The 21,110-nt window shown below is 34.9% G+C and overlaps 2 protein-coding genes across 2 annotated transcripts; both read right to left on the bottom strand.

Annotated features, from left to right (window-relative positions):
- Positions 1–6,890: 6,890 nt before the first annotated feature.
- LOC147912612 (olfactory receptor 5D18-like) lies at positions 6,891–7,844 on the bottom strand. Its single transcript, XM_087423190.1, has one exon. The coding sequence runs from the start codon at positions 7,842–7,844 to the stop codon at positions 6,891–6,893; it is 954 nt and encodes a 317-aa protein (XP_087279316.1).
- A 7,815-nt stretch (positions 7,845–15,659) lies between these two features.
- On the bottom strand, positions 15,660–16,598 carry LOC147912611 (olfactory receptor 5D14-like). The gene has a single exon (XM_087423189.1). It carries the CDS (start codon positions 16,596–16,598, stop codon positions 15,660–15,662), a length of 939 nt encoding a protein of 312 aa, XP_087279315.1.
- Between the last annotated feature and the right edge of the window lie 4,512 nt (positions 16,599–21,110).

The following is a 21,110-nucleotide window of genomic DNA, read 5'->3' as shown; positions in this document are numbered from 1 at the left end:
GAGAATTTTGTATCTACAACCGTGAGAGATATTGTGTTGTTTTTTCTTTCCTGTGTTCCCTTTTTGACTTTGTTATCAGGGTAATGCTGGCTTAATAACATGAGTTGGAAAGAGGATCTCCTCTTCTATTTTTGACATGAGTTAATCAAGAGTTGGTATAGGGCCGGCCCTGTGGCTTAGTGGTTAAGTGCGCGCGCTCTGCTGCTGGCGGCCTGGGTTCGGATCCCAGGCGCGCACCCACGCACCGCTTCTCTGGCCATGCTGAGGCTGCGCCCCACGTACAGCAACTAGAAGGATGTGCAGCTGTGACATACAACTATCTACTGGGGCTTTGGGGAAAAAAATAAATAAATAAATAAATAAAATTAAAATACAAAAAGACTTGGTATAATGTTTACATAGATGTTTAGTAAAATTAACCAATGAAGCTATCTGTGTCTAGATATTGGTAGGAAAAGAGAATCCTTTAAGTAAAAATCCAGTTTATGTACTTGTTTTATGTCTCTTCAGATTTTCTATTTCTTCTTTTGTCAGTTTTGTTAATTTTGTCTTTTTAGGATTTTGTCCATGTCATCTAAGTTGACTAATGTTCACATATGTTGTTTATAATATTCACTTTAGTCATTTTAATTTCTTCAAGGTCAATATCTCTCCTGATTATGTTAATTTGTATTGTGTCTTTTTTTCTTAGTGATTCTAGATAAAATTTTTGTCAATTTGATTTTTCAAAATTCAAACTCTTTGTTTTTCTCTATTGTTTTTCATCTTGCTATTATTGGTGTATGCTCCAGTCTTTATTATATCCTTCCTTTTATGTTTTGATCTTTTCAGTTCATCATTCTTTTTTCTAGTTTCTAAATGTGGAAGCTAAGGTTCTAGTTTTGAGACATTTCTTCTTTTCTAATATTGGTATTTAAAGCCCTAAATTTCCCTCTAAGCACTTTAGAAACATATTTTTAAATTTTATAGATTGTGTTTCTGTTATTATTCTATTAAAAATTTTCTGTAACTTCTCCTGTGCTTTCTTCTTTGGCCTTTGGTTTATTTATAAGTGTGCTGTTTAATTTTGACAATTTTTTCTATATCCTGGATACAAATCCTTTATCAGACGTGTACTTGGAAAGAGTTTCTTCCATTATGTGTCTAGTCTTTTCATTCTTTCAATAGTGGCTGTTGAACAGCAAAGTATTTAATTTTGATGACATCTCACATCATTTTTCTTTTATTGATCATGATTTGGAATTTGTATGTAAGAAATATTTGCCCAATGTGAAATTACAAAGAATTTTTCTTATATTTTCTTCTGGAAGTTTTATAAATGTGATATTTAGTTCTATGCTCATTTGAGTTAATTATTTTATATGCTGTGATTTATGGATTGAAGTTCATTTTTTGCATACAGATATTTAAATGATCTAGCATCTTTTATTAAAGAAACTATCTTTTCTCCATTTTACAAATTTATGTACCTGTGTGGAAAATGATTTGATCATTTAGGTGTGTGTGTGTGTTTGGATCCTCTATTCTGTTCCATTGATCTAAATGTTTATATTTTTAATACCACATTGTCTTAGTTATTTTAGCTTTATAGTGAGTATTGAAATCAGGTAGTGAAAATCTTCCAATGATTTTGTAACTTTCTACGTTGTCTTTTCTAGTTCCTACAGTATACAACTTAGAATCAGCTTGTCAATTAAGGTAAAAATCCTGTTGAGCTTTTGTTTTGTTCTGTTTTTTGTTCTTGTTTTGTTTTACTTTGTTTTATATTAATATATCCATGCATGAGATATTTTTTATTTTTTATGTTTAACTCAATACATCTTTATAATTAAGAAGATTTCTTTGGATAGAGCAGAAATTTATTTTGTTATATGTCCAATATGACAATCTCCATTTTTAATTTGGATGTCCAGACTATTTATAGTTAATGTAATTACTCATATGGCTGAATTAAATCTACCATCTTTATACCTTGTCTCTATCTGTTTAATATATCCCTTATTACTTTCCTTTTTTGGCTTCTATTGAAAGAATTTTTCTATGATTCTATTTATTTTTCCTCCTCTATTGATTTATTATTTTACTTTTTTAAAAACTATAATGGTTTTCTAAGAGTTTACCATAAATTTTTTAAATAAATCATAGGTCTTCTACGAATCATAAAACAGTAAATTTCTAAGTCCTCTCTTATCTTTCACGTTATTGTTATATATTTTACTTTTACAGACTATAAATGCCATTTCATTGCTATTTTTTCCTTCAGACAGTCTGTCTTTTAGAACAATTAATAATATGCAACAAAATACATTTATTCATTAAGGAATTACCAGTGTGATTGCTTTGTGTAGCTTTGATTTTCTGTCTGGTGGTATTTTCCTTCTCCCTGAATAACTTATTTTAATATTTCTGGTAGTACATGCCTACATGTAATACATTCTCTCAGTTTTTGTTACTCCCAAAAAAGTTGTTTTTTCTTTCCCTTTTGAAAGATATTTTCATTTGTATATCATTCTGGAGTGACTGATTTTTTTGTTGTTTCCCTTTTAACATTTTCAATTTTCTGTACATTTTTTTCTGATTTTCACATTTTTTTGAAAAGAAATCTGCTGTAATGCTCATCTTTTTTTCCTTTAGACTAGTTTTTCTAAAGTAGATTTGGGTTTGTCCCCAATTCTGCCCTCCTCCCTCCAACAAACACACAGGGGACGCTTGACGATGCCTGGAATATCTCTGATTATCACAACTACAAGGGAGTACTGCTGGCATCTAGTGTGTGGAGGCCCTGGACACTGCTAAACAGCCGACAATGCACAGGGCGGTGCCCCACAACACAAATTATCCAGTGAAAAATGTCAGTATTCCTGAGGTTGAAAAGCTCTGCTCAATATGCAATGGTTCTTGCAATCAACATTTTCTCTTTTACTTTCTTTTCTTCTGTGGGGGGTGTGTGTGTGTGTGTTCTCTTTCTGCTTTGTCTTATCTGAGCTTCTTGGATCTGGGTTTGGTGTCCTTTGTTAATTTAAGAAATTTCTTAGCCATTGTGTCCTCACATATTCCCTTGGCCCTTTCCTTCTTCTCTTTTACATCTGAGTTTCAAATTATAGTTACTTTTACTATTTGATATTGTTACCCAGCTCTTAAATGTTTATTTTCTTCACTCTGTGTGTGTGTGTGTGTAATTTTGGGTGTTTTCTATTGATCTATCTTTAATTTCACTAATTCTGTCCTCATCTATGTTGAAGCTATAGTTGTACCCTTTAAAATATCCTTTATCTCTATTTTTTAAATTTTTTTTCTAGCATTTTTATTTGATTCAGTTTTATAGTTTCCATGACTTCACTGAAATCCCCCGTCTATTCATTCGTGTTGTCTACCTTTTCAATAGAGCCCATAGGAACCATATTTATTTTAGGTTGCCTGTCTGCTGTTTCTAATGTCTAGGTTACATCTGAACTTAATTCTGTTAATATCTTATCTTTTTTATAGTGGGTTGTTTTCTTCTGCTTATTTGTGTTGCCATGTAATTTTTGCTTAAGAACGTACATCACTTGTAGGACAACAGAGACTGAAGTAAATGGTACTTTTGCCTGGAAATTAACTCACTTTTTTTGCTTAACATTAAGTGTTGGAGTTGAGCTGGGCTTCAGTGTTGTTAACACTGTGGCCCCCTCAGTGCACCACAAGCTTCAGACTACTCTGGTGTTACCTTATATGTAGGATGAGAGTTGGCTTATAATATATTTTCAATGTCTAACCCACTTTAAACTTTAAGTCTTCCCTTTGCACATGTACCCAGAGAGGCTCTCTCTCCTCATTCTTCCGCCTCCTCTAACAATAAATGGAATGCTGTCACTGGTAACTCTAGGTTTGTGTTAGTTGCTGGCCTAGTGACCCCAGCTAACCGGTGGGTTCCAAAAATGTTTAAAGTTTACAGAATATCTAGCTTTTTGTGCTGCAATGTTGGGAGAAAATCTCTTTCTAGCTTGCTACCTCCTATACTTAAACCAGAAGACTAATAATATAGGCTTAAGAAAGATTTAACTAAGTGAAATTATAACACATTTTTAAAAATTGCCATTTAATAAATCATACCAAAGCCTTTTTTATAAACTTCTAAGAAAGTAAGAAAGTGAATTTCTCCAATAACTGCACATCAACTTCATTTTAAAACTAGATTACCAGATGCACCTTAAATGAGAAAAGAAATGCATATAATTATATTTAGTAAATTATTCAAATAACCATTAATGATAATGGCTCATGAGGTTTTTGACTTAATATGTCCGTGATGTTAAAAAGTACTGAGTGATATTCCTACTACAAAAAAAAATCACTGTTGTGTTCCCATCCTTCTTTTCATAATACAACCAAATTTAAGTATGCTGAAATCTGTATTATTCCAGCAACAAAAATATTCATCCATGGATAGTTTTACCAATTGAAATAAAAAATAAAAATAAAATCGTCTCAATCAATATCAAGATGCATTTCTAATGACATTATATAGTTTATCTTTGAAAATTTTACAAAAATGTGTAACATTTAAGTTATTGAATAGAAGTAAGGTAATGATCATCATAATGATAATTCAGTGTAGATAAAAATCACTTAAAACTTTATTAACAAAGGAAATAGGTCAATTTACATGTGTTTTTGTTGCAAAATAATATACTAGCATAATTTTTAAGGGATATTATTCTGGAGAGTAAGTGATTTTAAATATAAGTTCAGGGATAAAAGAAATGGTATGAAATCTGATGCTTTATATATTTCAAATTAATTATTATGAACATAAGATAGCCTTGGTGTGCACTGGATATTAGATTTTTATTTTTCAATTAAATTTATGTTGAGTTATTTTTGAAGTCAATTGAAAATTCTAACATCTGTATAGATTTTTAAAAATTGATTTCTTTAAGAAGCACCTGAGTTAATGAAGATTGAATCACACTAACAAAAATCATGTTCTACAGCAGCTGTAGAAGTTACCAAAGATAATGCGAAGTCTAAAGTTAGAAAATGAAAGAGTATGAAATTTTACATCAGTGTTTAATGAAAAGTCTTAAGGCCTGTAGGGTTGAAGTCTCCAATTGTTGTCTTGAGTATGTCACCCATTAATTTTAAAACAATGATCAGAGCACTTAAACAATATGTATCTCCATTTCCTCAGAAAAACAAGTAAGGGGATTTTGTCTCCGACTTCACAAAAATTTAGTCATCCTTTGCCAAGATAGAACAGAAACATAGATTTATTCTCTGAGAATGGATTACTCATCGCTGATTCCAATCAAGACCAATATAACTTTTCTGCTACTTATACATGATTGTTCTATTTCAGTTAAATATCAAGTAAATGACAATGTGTAGAAGGAGACAGTTTATTTGTGAATATATAAAACAATGTTGGTTGCCATTACATATCCAAATATTAACCAGAAAAAAAGGTGATATTAATTTATCATTTTAAGTTTAAAACCATATAATCATTTCAAATTACTTCATTACGCCAATATCAAATTGCTGCCCAGTTTTCATTTTACCTTCACAAAAACACCTAGAATTTGTTCTCTCAATATTTTATTGACTAAACTTGGAAGTTCATTCAGACACAAAGAGTATAATAGGGAAAACATGTATAAATAATTCGAGCAAAACTCATGATAGAAGAGATAAAATAAAAGATCAATATGATGTTATAAATTTTCCAAGTTAGAAACTTGTGTCTGCGAGGGCATCTTATAATAGGCATTACAGTTGTTAGAGGAAAAATCAATCCTCCCTCATATACACAGTAATCTAATGTTGATTTTTTCTTTGTTTAGATACAATTAAATATAAGGGTTAATTTAAAGCAACATTAAAGTCTATGGAAAGCACCTTGTTCTCAATACTTGCAACGAATCTGTTCAATTATTTGATGAAGACTGCCTAGAGAGTCCCAAGGAAGAAAATAGATGTATACCCTTGGTCAAGCTGCCATATGAATTAATAATATATTTACGCTGACTGGTCAGTGACAGAAAGGAAGCATAAAGCATAGAACATGAATATATTTTCTTTTTTTTGCTCTCACTATTTCAAGAAACAAGCTAATATTCCTAAAATTCTTGTAAATCCTTTCATCCCACACACTGGAACTCTTTCCTAAGATAATTTAGAATAATTGCTAAAATTTATGCAAGTTTTCATTCCTTTGAGTATCTAACAAGATACTTTGTATGCATATGGCATAAAATAGTAGCTCAAAATATTTTTTGAGTCATTGACTTAATTATATGTACTTGCCTCTTGAACATTGTTCATGCTCTTTACTCCTGAATAAAACTACTGTCTTTCTCTTTTATTTGTCTTAAAAACTTGCCCTTCAGGGCCAAGTAAAAGAAGCCTGCAGTTATGAAGCACTCCCTCTGAGAGCTACAAATGATTTTGCACTATCTCTCCCCACCAACCCTATTGTGATATTTACTAACAACGCTGAATTGTGAGGTTCTGGAAAGTGAAACTATATCTTTTCCTGTCATCTATTTCACTAAATATAAAATATAAAATTTTTTTTTAGCACCTACAACCTATCAGTTTTCAGAGAAGGAAGGGGAACAGAACTAACATTTACTGCACATATGCAATATACCAGACATATTGTCTACATTTTCTTTTGTTCCACACACCACTTTTTGAACTAAATCGTATTATATCATTTTTGCAAATAAAGATGGAGTCAGGATAATTGATCTTCTCTGGTTTATACAATCAGAGCCAGATATAGTCTCTCTAACCTAAATCTCATGTTCTTTCTTTTTGAAAATCTAAAGTGATTTTTGAAAATGAACTCTTGATACACAGTTTATTCAAAAATCAGAAAGGTGTTCTGCTAAAACTGAAGCAAATGTTTACCAATGCATGCATTCAATATGAAAATTTGTTTTCATTATTTTGCTGACTGTATCCTTGACATCCCTATTTCTCAGACTGTAGATCAGAGGATTCAACATGGGGATCACTACTGCGTAAAACACAGAGGCCAGCTTGACTGTGTGCCTGGAGTTTTTGGAGTTGGGAACACAGTAGAGGAAGAGGATGGTGCCGTGGAAGATGGTGATGGCAGTCAGGTGGGAGGCACAGGTGGATAAGGCTTTGCGGCGCCCACTGGCTGAACGCATCTTGAGGATGGTGACAATGATAAATACATAAGACATGAGAATGATGAGTAGTGTGCTGACCACATTAAAGGTGGCAGAAATGAAAAGGAGCAACTGATTGACATAAGTATCAGAGCAAGAGAGGGACAGCAATGAGGAGAATTCACAGAAGAAATGATTAATTGTGTTGAAACCCTGAAATGATAATTTGATAGCAGAGTATGTGAGTATCAAGGAACAAGCTACTCCCCATGCATAAGATCCACCCATTAGCATGGCACAGAGTTTCTGGGACATGGCAACTGTGTAGAGCAGAGGGTTACGAATGGCCACAAAGCGGTCATAGGCCATCACAGCTAATAAAAAGAATTCAGTTACTGCAAAGGTACAAAAGAAAAAGAATTGTACTACACATCCTATGAATGAAATGGTTCTGTCTTCCACAACTAGGTTCACCAGGGTCTTAGGAGTAATGCTGGAGGAAAGGCAGAAATCCACAAATGAGAGGTGGCTGAGGAAAAAGTACATAGCGGTGTGCAGTTTGGGGTTAATTCTGATTATTACAATCATCCCAATATTCCCTACAACAGTGACACTGTAGATGGCCAGAAAAATCAAGAAGAGGGGGATTTGCAGTTCTGGGAAATCTGAGAAGCCCAAGAGAGTGAACGTGGCCCCAGTTTTGTTTCTCTCTGACCGTAACATGGTTGCTGTTTCTTAGAATCTGAATCAGTCCTGGAAGCAAAAATATTAAGGAGAGTGAGGATGTAAGAAGCTTGGTTAACTACCCCTCCCCAAGACAGGAAGATGCAGCAAAATATCTCTTTCAGAATTTCTCTATGTATTTTTAATGCTAGATATACTAAATATCTAAAATTTTAAAACATGATAACTATTTAAAATTTTTCTTTAATAATACAATTATTGAATTACTATTTTAGTTCCCAGTAGTAATTTTTAATATTTGCAAATAAGAATATGAAATCGAGGGATTTATGGTTATTTTAAATCCAGTCCTCCCAGAACACTGTCAGCTCTCCTTGAACATTGTAAGTTCATAAAAGATAAGCCTAGCATAACACGATGACTGATTACGTCAGCCCTATAATCAGTAATAAAATGAGAAATTTCTAACCAAATTAATTTTTGCATTACATGTTCACACTTGTGACATTAAGAATGAACACCCCTCATGCTTTACATTTGTGCCTTTGCTGTTAATTCCATATAACAAATTAACCTTTGTTTTTTTCTCTGACTCAGTAAAATTAATCTTAATTAATTTTTTTCAGAGAGTATGCTCCTCAGCTCAGGAAGTCCCAAATGTCAATCCTTCCTCATTGCTTGAGGAATAATAAAATTGGAACAGATGATAAAGATAATCTAGTCTACTTCTTTATTCTAGAGGTGACAAAACAGAAGCTGGAGAATCTTGGCTTTTGCAATGACATGCAAATAAGGACCAATCTACACATCTGTGACTAGATCCCAGAGCCCCAGACTCCCAGCCCTGGATCCATTTTATTACACCAGACTCTACTCCATGCTCTACTCTAGACACTAACATATTTCCTTTATTAAATGATCATACCTTTAATTGACAAATTAGAGACTCTAAAACTATGGGAAATAGGCCAATGACAGCGTATATGCCACAGAGCTATACCAGAAAGCAGCATCAAGATGAAATGAGAATGGGATTTAGGTAAATTTTCTCTCCCAGGAATTAACTAACCATAGTGAAGACTCTGACTTAGAAAGTTCCCTTTCCTAGGTCTCTCTCTCTCTTTTTCTTTTTCTACTCTCCTTTCAAGACATATAGAATATTCATTCTGTCCTCTATTCCCTGAGAGGGAGAGGGATTGGAAATTGGAGTTAGTACTGCCCTATAAAGACATTTCATGAGAAAATAGTAATGCAAAAGAATTATATTACTCAAAATGGTGGCCAGCACTTCTAAGATCTTATCATCCTGGAAAACTCTTTCTCTATCCTTTCTGGTAAGATTATCTCTGATCTCACAACACAAGAAATACATTTCAGATGGCTCATCAATAAAAATCAGATCATATGCAAAACTGAGACACTCAAAGGCCCAATCTGTTCCTATACCCATAAATTTGAGTTTTAAAGACAACATCAAAAGACAATCCATCACAAAGCCAGACATTCTAATTATCAGACTTTTTTCTTATACAATATTTAATTTAGCCAGGGTTTTCAAGAATTCTTTTTTTTTTTTTTTTGGTGGGGGAGGAAGATTAGCCCTGAGCTAACATCCATGCCAATCCACCTCTTTTTGCTGAGGAAGACTGGCCCTGAGCTAAAATCCTGGTGACCTTCCTCTACTTTATGTGGGATGCCATCACAGCATGGCTTGACAAGTGGTGCATCAGTGCACGCCAAGGGATCCGAACCCGGGCCGCCAGCAGTGGAACGCATGCACTTAACCGCTATGCCATGGGGCCAGCCCTAAGAATTCATTTTCAACTAATATTATATTTAACATAATGTCTCTTGTGTCCCAAATGCTGTATAGAAAATATAACAGCTGAAATCTTCTTTCTTATAATTCTTTTCCCCATTTTGTTGTAATTTTTGCTCTCAGGATCACATGTGTTTCCTGCTTTATACTCTTAATTAAAGCTGGTCCTGTTTAATTGTTTTTCACTTTAGAGTCTATTCAATCTCTGCTTGTTTCATTTTATTCAAATATTTGTCTATTCTACCTTGATTCCACTTCCAAAAATTTATAGAATCAGGACAATGTACATTCCATCAAATTCTCAGAGCTCTTCTCTCCACACACACACCCCGGTACCTGTTGTTCACGGGCTGTTAGTGAGGAGCTCAGCTGAGCCAGGCCGTCTAACACAAAGCTCTGTAGAATAAGTACCTGTTCTCTTTCTTGTACGTTCAGATATGTAACTTTGGTGGTGCCTAAATATTTCTCCAGAACTGTCTAGATCTAAATCTCATGGTCTAGATCTCACGTTGTTTTCTACATACCCCACATTGAAATTAATATCAATCTGTCTCTAGAATCTTAAAACCTGCTGGTGGCAAAGGGAGGACCTCTCCTGGTTGGGAGTTATGCATGTGTTCTTACAGATATAGTCATTACCTTTGGGACATGAACCCTAGAGACAACCTATTGTCCCATTCTCTTGAGAGCATTAAATAAGCAATTAAAATTAATCATCTTTCTCTGATGTAATTCTTGTGTACTAGGAAACCTGGAGCAGCATGAGGGGCATTTCAGATGAAAATTTATAAAGTCACTCCCCCCAACTCCTTGAGTACTCCCATACCTTCCTACCATTATCAGAATCATGTCACTATAAAAGTCATCATTATCAAGTATTAATTGAGTGACTACTATATGCTAAGCATAACCCTTTTCCTCCACACCATCCACTCTCACCATATTGGAGAAGTGTGAAGATCCATCTTTTAGGTCATCATGATCCATTGAGACTTAAAGCAGAAATATTTAAAAAGTTAAATATTAAGTTGGGAAAATTATCCAGTCCCTTTTAAATCTCTGAGCTATTCTACTACTCTCTCTCTAGCTAGTCTTACATCCTTGCTTTTGTTCCTTGCTTTTTGTTTCTCAAAAAATGTAGCACATTCCTTCCTTATGGTCTTTTCTACCAGTTTTTTTCTCTACCCTGAAATACTTTCCCTTAAGTTTTTGCTCAAATGCACCTTTTCAATGAAACCTTCCATGAACATACTATTATACTGTAAAGGCTACTCCACTACTCAATTTAGTGTTTAAAGTACTTGACGTCATTCAAATATAGTTTTAATCCTTGTTTATTGCATTTATTATATACCGTTTGTTTCTCCCTCCTAGAATAAAAGTTCCAGAAAAGCATAGACTATATTCATTGATATATTCTAAGCTACTAGATCAGTGACTAGCATAAAGTGTACCAAGAATCCTTATTGAATGATAAATATGAGCTTCCAAGGAACTGGGAATAGAGCCAAACTTACCAGAACTATGAGGAATTTAAGTTCAGAGAGAAGACACTTCACAAAGAACAATAAGATATTTTAGAAGTGATTACTGAAACTAGGCAGTCAAAATAAAACAAAACAAAAACAAATGTCCACTCTGCTAAATTTTCTATCTCTAGTCAGAAATCAGGGAAAGAAGGTTGAGTACATAATGAGGATACATAATTGCTCATTCATTCATTCATTCAATATTTATTACATGTTTACCCTGAGCTATGTGTTATCTTAGGTATTGGGGATAAAAGGAAAGAATGTCCCTTTGTCAATAAATTTATATTTAATGGGGAAGACAAAAAGACAAATAAATATGTAATCATTTTCCAGTAATTATAAATGCAAAAAATATATAATTGAAGGTGTCACTTTAACTAGGGAGGTCAGAAAAGACCATAATGAAATGGTATTTGAGCATGGAACATTATGAAACGAGAAAGCAAATTATGCAAATAACCAGGGGAAGAGTGTTGAGTTTGAGATAAAGATAACAACAAACACAACTGATTTTCAAATCGACAGTCAGATTTTTGGTGCATCTCAATGATTCTGCAGTTTGTGGTGATGTTCCGTGCTTTCTAAATCTCTTTTGTAAAAATATAACTTGGATATTTCAGGATAATACTATTTATGGCACAAAGAAAAAGAAAGAAGCCTATCTGGGGATATCTATGGGTGGTCCTTTAAAGCTGTGTTCATGCCACTATGTTGGTATTTTTTAGAACAATAACACAATATAGGATGACATTAGTTGAGTATTTTTGCAGTGTATTTTCATTAATAAATTATCATTAAGTAATTTCAGGTCTCCAGAAATAGTCTGGGATGATAAAACTAAAAGTGATTTATCAAGTGATTTTAAAACTTTAAGTCTTTTGAAGATATTCAAGGAAACAAAAAGTACTTCAGCCAATGCTACAAGCCTCAAAACAAGGGACTACAAGAACTGCTCGCTACACTGATTTTTTCCTGTCCCAAATGTACTCTTGGTCAAAAATGCCATGTGCAGCCTGGAAAGTGAAACTGCGTGTGGTGTCCTGAAGGGTTAAGACATTTTAGGGACAGTGAGTCCCTGACTTCCAATCCTATAAATTTGAGTCATCTAAAATATAATTATATTTATAGGATATTATATTTCTCTATCAATCCACATGTTAACAGAACTAAGTCATTAATAGGAGTTTATAAAAAATGTAACCATCGATAAAATAAACATTTGAATAAACACTCATGCCGAAATTGCACCTAAGAAAAACAGTAACATATTCTTATATAATTTAATACCAAACCCATGTTTAAATTTCCCAAGTTGTCTCAAAGATATATTTTTACAGTTAGTTTGAATCAAGAATCAAATTTGGTTGTTATAACTAAATTGTTTTATTATGTAACAGTTCCATGTATTATGTAACATATGTTCTGTGTAGTGTGTAACAGTTCTGTATGTGTGTGTGTGTGTGTGTGTGTGTGTGTGTGTACATGTATGTGTGTTCAGGTAATTTATTGGAAAAATTGGACCATTTGTAGAATGCTGCCTGTTCTGTATTTGGCTTATTGCTTTATTTGTCATAATGACTTGTTCCTGTACCAATCCTTTTAACCTGATACTCACATCGGGAAGCTTTACTAGCTCAGGCTCTCTCTTTCAGTTTCTTTCGGGCAAGAGCTCTTCATGGGTGGGCTGACTCCTGCCAGTCATGTCAGGTTGTGGCGCACGTGCTGACTGGCTGTCCAGCTTTTAATGCTGCTTAGGCTGATCCATGGATTCAGGGGGCATCAGCTTGATTGCTTCCTTTTAACATTTCCCACCAGCTTCTCACTCAATGACTTTAATAGCTACTGAATCATCGCCTTGATTCAGTTTTTAATTAGGAGTTTTAGAATTGTGATTTTCTAATTCCATCCTTTTTTTGCTTTTATTTCTTCTGAATTTCCCCTCATAAACTATTAGGTAACCCTGAAATACAAATCTTAAAGGAAAGAGAATATATATGTATCTCTTTTGTTTACCAATTTTCAGAGTAATGATTTAATATCTCCAGCAACTATTAGTAGTAACCAGTGATTTATTATTTTTCTTTTTTAGTATCTAGATTTAAATTTTTAGATGTAAATATATTTGATGCTTTTAAATGAATGGCAGTCAATATTCATTTTTATGTTAATCATAAGCCAGTGCGAGCCATTTCAATTTGCCTCCTATGTCTCTGAAATGATCCAGCTAGATGTTAACAGCATTCTTGCTTTCTGAGAATTAAGTTGCTCAAGGCTCATTACATTTTCTACCTCAGATTTCAAAACAGTGATTTCTCCAAAAAGCTCTGGTCTGCTTAGAGAGCAAAGATTTCCTTTCAGAGAGAATTTTGGAAATAGGGATGTTCATTGCGATTTGGTTATCATTATGAGTGGTACTATGTTTAAGAGAAAAAAATTCTTTCAACATCAATTACTATTTCAAATTAAGATGAAAAATTTTTTACTTACCTTCTCTTACTTTAGAGCTGTAACTCTTCTTTTACGCTTACCACTTTATTCCAATGACATTTCAATAATTATTTATTTACTTTATACTAAAATAGACATTGCATAATGAGGATGCAAACTCAAAATGCTGCGTTTAAAGTCCTTCATAGAAAATGTTTTACACTGTGTGACCATGTGTCCAACATTATAGATTCATTTGTTTTTATTTGTTTTCAAGTTTTAGGGATTTTTTTGTTTACTTTTTGACATAAATATATGCCTTTTAAACTATATAAAATATAAAATATTTCCTCTAAATCAGACATGTGTTATAATGTACATTTCTAAAAGTTTTCTTTCATCTCTATTCTATCTTTATTAGTTTCTGTTTTACCTTTCAGTCTTCTCTCAAACAATTTATCATGCTATAAAATATTTCTGCATCTTGCCTTTATTCCCTTAAGATAATTTTCTGGAGGACACTCTGTAGCAATATATAGAAACCTTCCTCTTTCCATTTTTACAGCTGTATACTTCTTTATTGTGACCCATAGTTTAATCAACCACCTTAACATTGGATTTTATCCAATTGTTGTTATTGTAAATAACACTTGTGAATATGTTATTTACATACTTTTTACTACTCTATCTTTGGGATAGATTTCTAGAACTGTGAATGCTTTGAAAGAGGATAAATGCATATGTAATTTTGCTAGTACTTCAAATCATGTCTAACATGTTACCCTCCTGCCCCCAATGTATAAAAATGTCTGTTTCCCTGCAGATTCATTTACAAGACATGTCATTAAACTTTCGGATTTCTGCGACTCTGAAAGGTGAGAAATGTTAGCTCAGGGCAGTTTTCATTTGTATTTCTATTATTACGAGCCAGGTTGAACAATTCTTCGTATGTTTAAGTGCTATTTGTATTCCTTTATATAGTCTATTTTATTATATCTTACGTCTTTTTTCTATAGTATTTTCATTTCCTTCTCTACTATATATGACATAAGTGGTTACTTTTTTCTCAGCTTTTCATTTTCTTTTAATTTATTTTCTGTTCCTTTTGCCAATAAGTTTTGTGTATTCATGTAATATAAATTTTAAACTTGCTTTTAGAACTCATTTTTTGATGCGTGAAATAAAAGGAGATCTAATTTTATCTTTTTCTCAAGTGGCTATTTATGTTTCCCAATATGACACTGTTTTAATAACAGGAAATTTGTAATTTATTTTAAATTCTATAGGGTTAGCTTCCCTACTATAATTTGCTTTAATTTTTAGGGTGTTTGTTATCAGAAACTTGTGCTTGTTGTGTCATTCAAATAAACATTTGAACAGAAATTTTGAAATATGGTTCTTCAGTATTTCAGGATAAAATATATAGTACATTCACCCTGGACCTAATACTTATGAACTAGACTTCATAATGCTTATACAGATTTCCAGACCTCATAATACTGGTAATGCAGCCTTTTGAGTAATAATATCCAAAGACAATCTAGGAATATTGAAATGAATCCAGAGATTATCCTTTCTGAAGGACAAAACTAATTCCTGTGACCTCTCAGACTAATAGCCTCAGAGGAACTATAGTGAAAGAGCACTAGCTTTTGAGTCAACAGAGTTGAGTTCCTGTCTCAAATTAATCATTTCAGTCAATTCTAGTCTAGTTTCTTGAACCTGTGTGCCATCATCTACACAATAGATGTAACTGTCATTGCCCAATGTACCTCTCAGCATAAGCTGACTGTTAGAAAGCAGAAGACTGTGCTTTCACAGAATTCACAGATCCCAAGGAGTGGAGGTGTCAGAAAAGTATCATCCCCCCTTTATCATACAGCATGTCCATCCCTATCTCCCAACAAAGACACAATGCTTCAGTGACATACAACACAAATAACTTCAAGAGATTTACCAATTCACAATGTATTAACATCAGGGTCACCGATAAAAACCTTATACAAATATACGCTATAGGGTTTAGAGGGCTATGTTCCCATTGTTCTTAGGATAAAAACATCTTTTGAGATTGGTTCAGGGAAATGGGCTTTTTGTGCCCATTAATTTCTGGAAGACATACTTCACATCTTTATTCCTCAGGCTGTAGATCAGAGGATTCAACATGGGGTTGACCACTGTGTAAAATACAGAGGCCACTTTGACAGTTTGCCGGGAGTTTTTGGAGTTGGGCACACAGTAGAGGGAAAGGATGGTCCCGTGGAAGATGGTGATGGCGGTCAGGTGGGAGGCACAGGTGGAGAAGGCTTTGTGACGCCCGCTGGCAGAATGGATGTTTAGCACAGTCACAAAAATAAATACGTATGAAGCAAGGATGATGAGTAGTGTACTCACCTCATTGAAGGTGGCAAAACCAAAGAGCAGCAGGTGGGGGATGTGTATGTCAGAGCTCGAGACAGCAATGAGAGCAGTGTATTCACAGAAAAAGTGGTTGATTATGTTATGCCCAGAAAAGTCTAGCTGGAGAGCACAGCAAAGGAGTACCAAGGGGCCAAACATACCCCAGAGATATGACGCAGTCACCAGCAGGGCACAGAGCCTCTGTGACATGGCCACCGTGTAAAGCAGAGGATTACAGATGGCCACAAAGCGGTCATAGGCCATCACCGCCAGCAAGAAGGACTCGGTCACCACAGCAGTGCAGGACAGGAAATATTGCAACATGCAGCTAGAGTAGAAGATGCTTTTATCAGCCATGACCAAGTTCTCAAGCAGCTTGGGAGTTACGATGGAAGAGTAACAAAAATCAACAAAAGAAAGGTGACTAAGGAAAAAGTACATGGGAGTGTGAAACTTTGGGTTAATCTTGATGATTATTATCATCCCAAGATTTCCTACCACAGTGATAACGTACATGATCAGAAACAGGAGGAAGAGAGGAATCTGAAGCTCTGGGTAATCTGTGAAACCCAAGAGGACAAAGGTCGTCTCCACACTCAGATTTCCTGCAACCATCACCAAAATGTCTTTAAAGGGAGGGGGTGGAGGAGGAGAGTTGTTTCTGCCAAAGAGAAGATTTACGGAGGTGAGTGACAAACATGACTTTCTATGGTAGACAAAAGAAAATGAGAAGAGTTATTGGTGTTAATTTTGTCCACGTAGAACGAGCCTCATGGAGATAACTGCTATGGATACAGCAAACCAAGCTGAGTCTCTGAAACATTTTTGCATTTCCATTGCAATTTGTGTTTCCATAAGAAATACTTATCATATTTTAGTGTATATGTCCACACATTAGCTAGTAGCATAACATGCACATAACTGATAGGAAATGTTTGCACATAAATGCGTAAAATAGTGATGGAGTCTGTGAAAAATGTGAAATGTTTGCCTCAGAACAACACATATTGCTACTCTATTTTACCTGTACACAAAAATCAACTAAAATCTTCAAGAGAATATGCTTTTATTCCAAGAATAAAGTAAAATAAAGAGAAATCTAGGAAAAAAATATATGAGTCCAATTTAAGCACCTTTTTTCGGTAAAGGCTACGTCTCTCAGTGAACAGCTTAGCTGCTGAGGATTGAGGAGGAAAATAGCTCCTTTTGACCTCTGAGTGTAGTGTGCACTTTATTAAGGTTTATAGTCTGAGGGTTAACTTCTGTTACAGCCTAGACATTGTATAGATCTCTCTTAAGGCTCTCCAGATTTATCAGGTAAGAATTCTCTCAGAACTAATTCTCATTCTTGTGAAAGTTTATATACCAATTTAAGATGCATATAAAGAGATATGGATAAGTATTCATTTCCAGGGGGAAAGTTTATTCTGTTCTTCATGAAATGGTTGTCAATGGACATGAAACCAAACATTTCCGTGAGCATTAACTTTTTTCTTTAATATTATTGGACTCAGAATTGGATAGTATATACAGTGACTTAACCTAAAAAGAAAAATAAAAGAAGACCCAAGTTACCATATCAGGAAAATAATATAATATTTTAACTGTTTCATAAAAACTTGAATAAACTTACCTGCTCCGGAGAAACAGGCCACCACCCTCCTGTTTCTCTGTGAGCTGAGCATAACTGGGGCCTGAGGCTCTTACATTCCACTCTTTAGCCCTGGGGACTCAGACTCTGGAGCATCACTAGCAAGTTATTCCTCTCAAGAATCAAAACAAGTCATCAAGGCAAATGCCAGGTCCCTTGTACCACTTTTAATGGCTGGAATTTCCTTGAAACTGCACAGAAAAGTTGCATGTTGAAATTGACTACCAGGCCTTGTTTGCACATAATTAAAATGCCCTCTGGAAATTAACAAAACTAAAATAAAACTAAAGTAAGGCAGTGTTTCTCAAGTCCTGCTTCATCAACAACAAAATTCAGTGGGCCTCTTGACTTTGAGGGCAGTATATACCAATTTTATGGAAGTTATTCCAAACATTTACGAAGTTACCCAAAGAGTTGTCCATTTTGAACGGATTTCAAAACAAGAGAAAACTCTAACAAGTCCAGTCTGCCATGCCAGCTGCTGTGCTAGTCGGGTCACAGGACCCAGCATATATGATTGTCCTTGAAGGGTATTTGCAGATAAGGTTGTTCAGAAGTTTGGATAAATGCCTAGAGTGGATTACAGATCAGACCTTTAGGATTTTAAAGCAAAGCAATAGCTTCCTCTGCAGATAACTCTTCACCTTTTGAGAAACAGCTTCTGACTTTTTGATGGGCCCTAAGAGAGACTGAATGATTGACAAAAGGCTACTAAGTTACTATGCAACCTACACTTCCCATCGTGCCCTGGCTGTTCTCTATCTCACCAATCCATAACATTAGGCACGCACAGCAGTCAACAGCACTCCTGTTCCCGAGCAAGTGGTCCAGATGCCCGTGGTCCATAGTCTTGTTGCATTGCTTTCACTTTCACAGCCTGAACATGTAGCCTCATAAGGTTTCCCTATGACAACCTGAATATGGAAGAAAGTATTGGGGCCTTATCTTCAGATGATTCTGCATGATATTCTGGCACCACACAAAAGTGGACGTTTGCACCACTACAATGCTGCCTTGGGGTGTTCCTGAAAGACAGTGTTGGAGGAAAATTCATCAAGTATTCAGAAATTCAAAAAGTGTGCCTGGAACATTGGAATAGGCTTTTTAAAACTCAGTTATGGGAAAAGCTCTGTTGACAATACTTCAGAAGGATGGAATAATTGCCTCCAGAATCTGCTATATGCTCTAAATCGGGAACTAGTATTCATTGCTGTTTCTCCAATAATTTATGGGACCCAGAATTTTGGGGTCCACTGTGGAAATAGGGATGGATCTGTCCTCTATTATCCTTAATGATCCACCAGCTAAATCGCTGCTTCCCATAAGTGAAACTACGAGCTCTAGTGGTTTGGAGGAGTGATGCTTCCACTATGGAACACAGTGATGGATCTGTTAAGCTGGAATTGTGACACGTTTGACCACACAAATGTGGTGGGAATGATGTTAAGCAGATTCTGCAGTAGAGGCACCAAGACGCCTTACAGCTTCTCCTTCTGTCTCTTCAAACACGGTTCTGAGATCAGCACATAAGGAAGCCAGAGTAACCCACCAGCGGATGAGAGACTCTGTGGGAGAATACTGAGGCACCCCAGCCAATAGCCAGCACCAACTCACCTGACCAAAGAGTGACATCATTTTGGAAGTTTTAGCCCCAGCAGAGCTCCCAAAACATTGCAACCACGTGATGAGCCCAGGTGAGACTGGCGGAAGAATCGTGCACTCAGCCCACAGAATGGTGAGAAATAACAAATTGTTTTCAGCCACTAAGTTCTGGGGTGTTTTTTCCTCAGCAAAAGGCAAATGAAATATGCTCCAAGCTACACTTTCAACTTTAAAGCACTGTGAGAATGAATTGGAAAAAAATGGACATTTGCCTATTTATTTTGGTGAGGAAGTTTGGACCTGAGCGAACATCTGTTGCCAATCTTCCTCTTTCTGCTTGAGGAAGATTGGCCTTGAGCTACGATCTGTGCCAGTCTTCCTCTATTTTGTGTGTGGGTTGCCACCATAGCATGGCTGATGAGTGGTGTAGGTCCGTGCCTGGGATCCAAACATGCAAACCAGGGCTGCTGAAGTGGAGTGCGACAAACTTGACCACTGCACCACGGGGCCAGCCCCCAAACTTGCCAGTCTTCTTTAGAACATTACATCACAGATTGGACTAAAGACTCTTTCATAAGCTTCTGCCATCTCAGTGCCTTCTCTCCTTACCTGCTGATAACCTTCATCTTTAATTTGGTGATTTTCATACCCATGATATTATTTATTGTTTGTCAATATCCATAACCAATATATAGTATTCACTGCACTTTTGAACTATATAAACAATAATGAACAATATTTTTGAGATTTATAACTAACTGATATATTTAACGCAATCATTTTAACTTATACAGTGTTCAATTGTATGACTATAATCACTTTTTATGTCTATTTAGACTATTTCCATTTCTGTTATTACAAGCAATATGCAACTGGACATTTTTGTGTAGCTCTTTTTGGGCATATGTAATTAGTTTCTCTAGAGCAGTGATTTGCCCCAATTTTTCATGTCATGGTATACACAGAAAATACTATTTGGAGAATATACAAGGATGAACTGAAGATGATTTGTTTCGTATATTTTTATAAGTTTTAACACTGTTTTATTTACTCTTTCCCTAATTAACTTGTCATAGATATTTCTATATTGTGGATATTGAACTTTAGTCAGTTAAATACGGTGCAAAATGTTTCTCTCATTCTGAGGCTTCTCTTTTCAACGTTGCCATGTATTTCAGTGGAATATGCTGTAACTTTAATGTGGTAACATTTGTTTTGCTTTCTGAATGTTTGCCTGCTCTGAAATCATAAAGAATTCTCCTTTATTTTGTCTTCAAAGAGACCAACTTTTATAAGAATTCATAATTGAAACAAAATAGCAAGTAAGTATATATTGCTTTCAGAGAGATTTCCACAGATATTTTGCAATGTATTTACATATTTCAAATACTCTTTCTTGTGAATTATGCGTGATATTCCTGAAATCTAAGCATTTTTGTGGTGTGATACTTCAGAATAATGGTAGTGATATATTATTTCAATCTTCCCAATAAACAAGAATTATCACTTGGCCAGCGCCCAAAAGCAACTTAGCCTGAAATAGATGAAATGATTTAGAGTATTCTGACACTTCACTCTAGCTGTAAAAGATTTCTTCCATCATGGTGAACCAGGACCATTCTAATCCGGGGTTATTATTTATCAGTTATATACAGAACCCTTCACTTTTCAGTTTCTGACTCTAGGTAATCCAAATGAACCAAAATTGCCTGAAATATTAACTATAATATACTGCATAAACTCTTCAATTTTTTTGTAATCTGAAATAAGCTCTGAGAGAGAAAGATCTCTAAATTGAACGTGACCAGTTTTCAAAAATCAATCTCAAGTCTAGTTATGAGAGATATTGTTGATGATGGAAGCATCATTTTTGT

The sequence above is a fragment of the Ceratotherium simum genome, chromosome 34 (genome assembly GCF_057802395.1).
Source record: "Ceratotherium simum simum isolate JZ-2026a chromosome 34, ASM5780239v1, whole genome shotgun sequence".
Lineage (NCBI taxonomy): Eukaryota > Metazoa > Chordata > Mammalia > Perissodactyla > Rhinocerotidae > Ceratotherium > Ceratotherium simum.
This window is presented reverse-complemented; position numbering and strand designations above follow the sequence as displayed.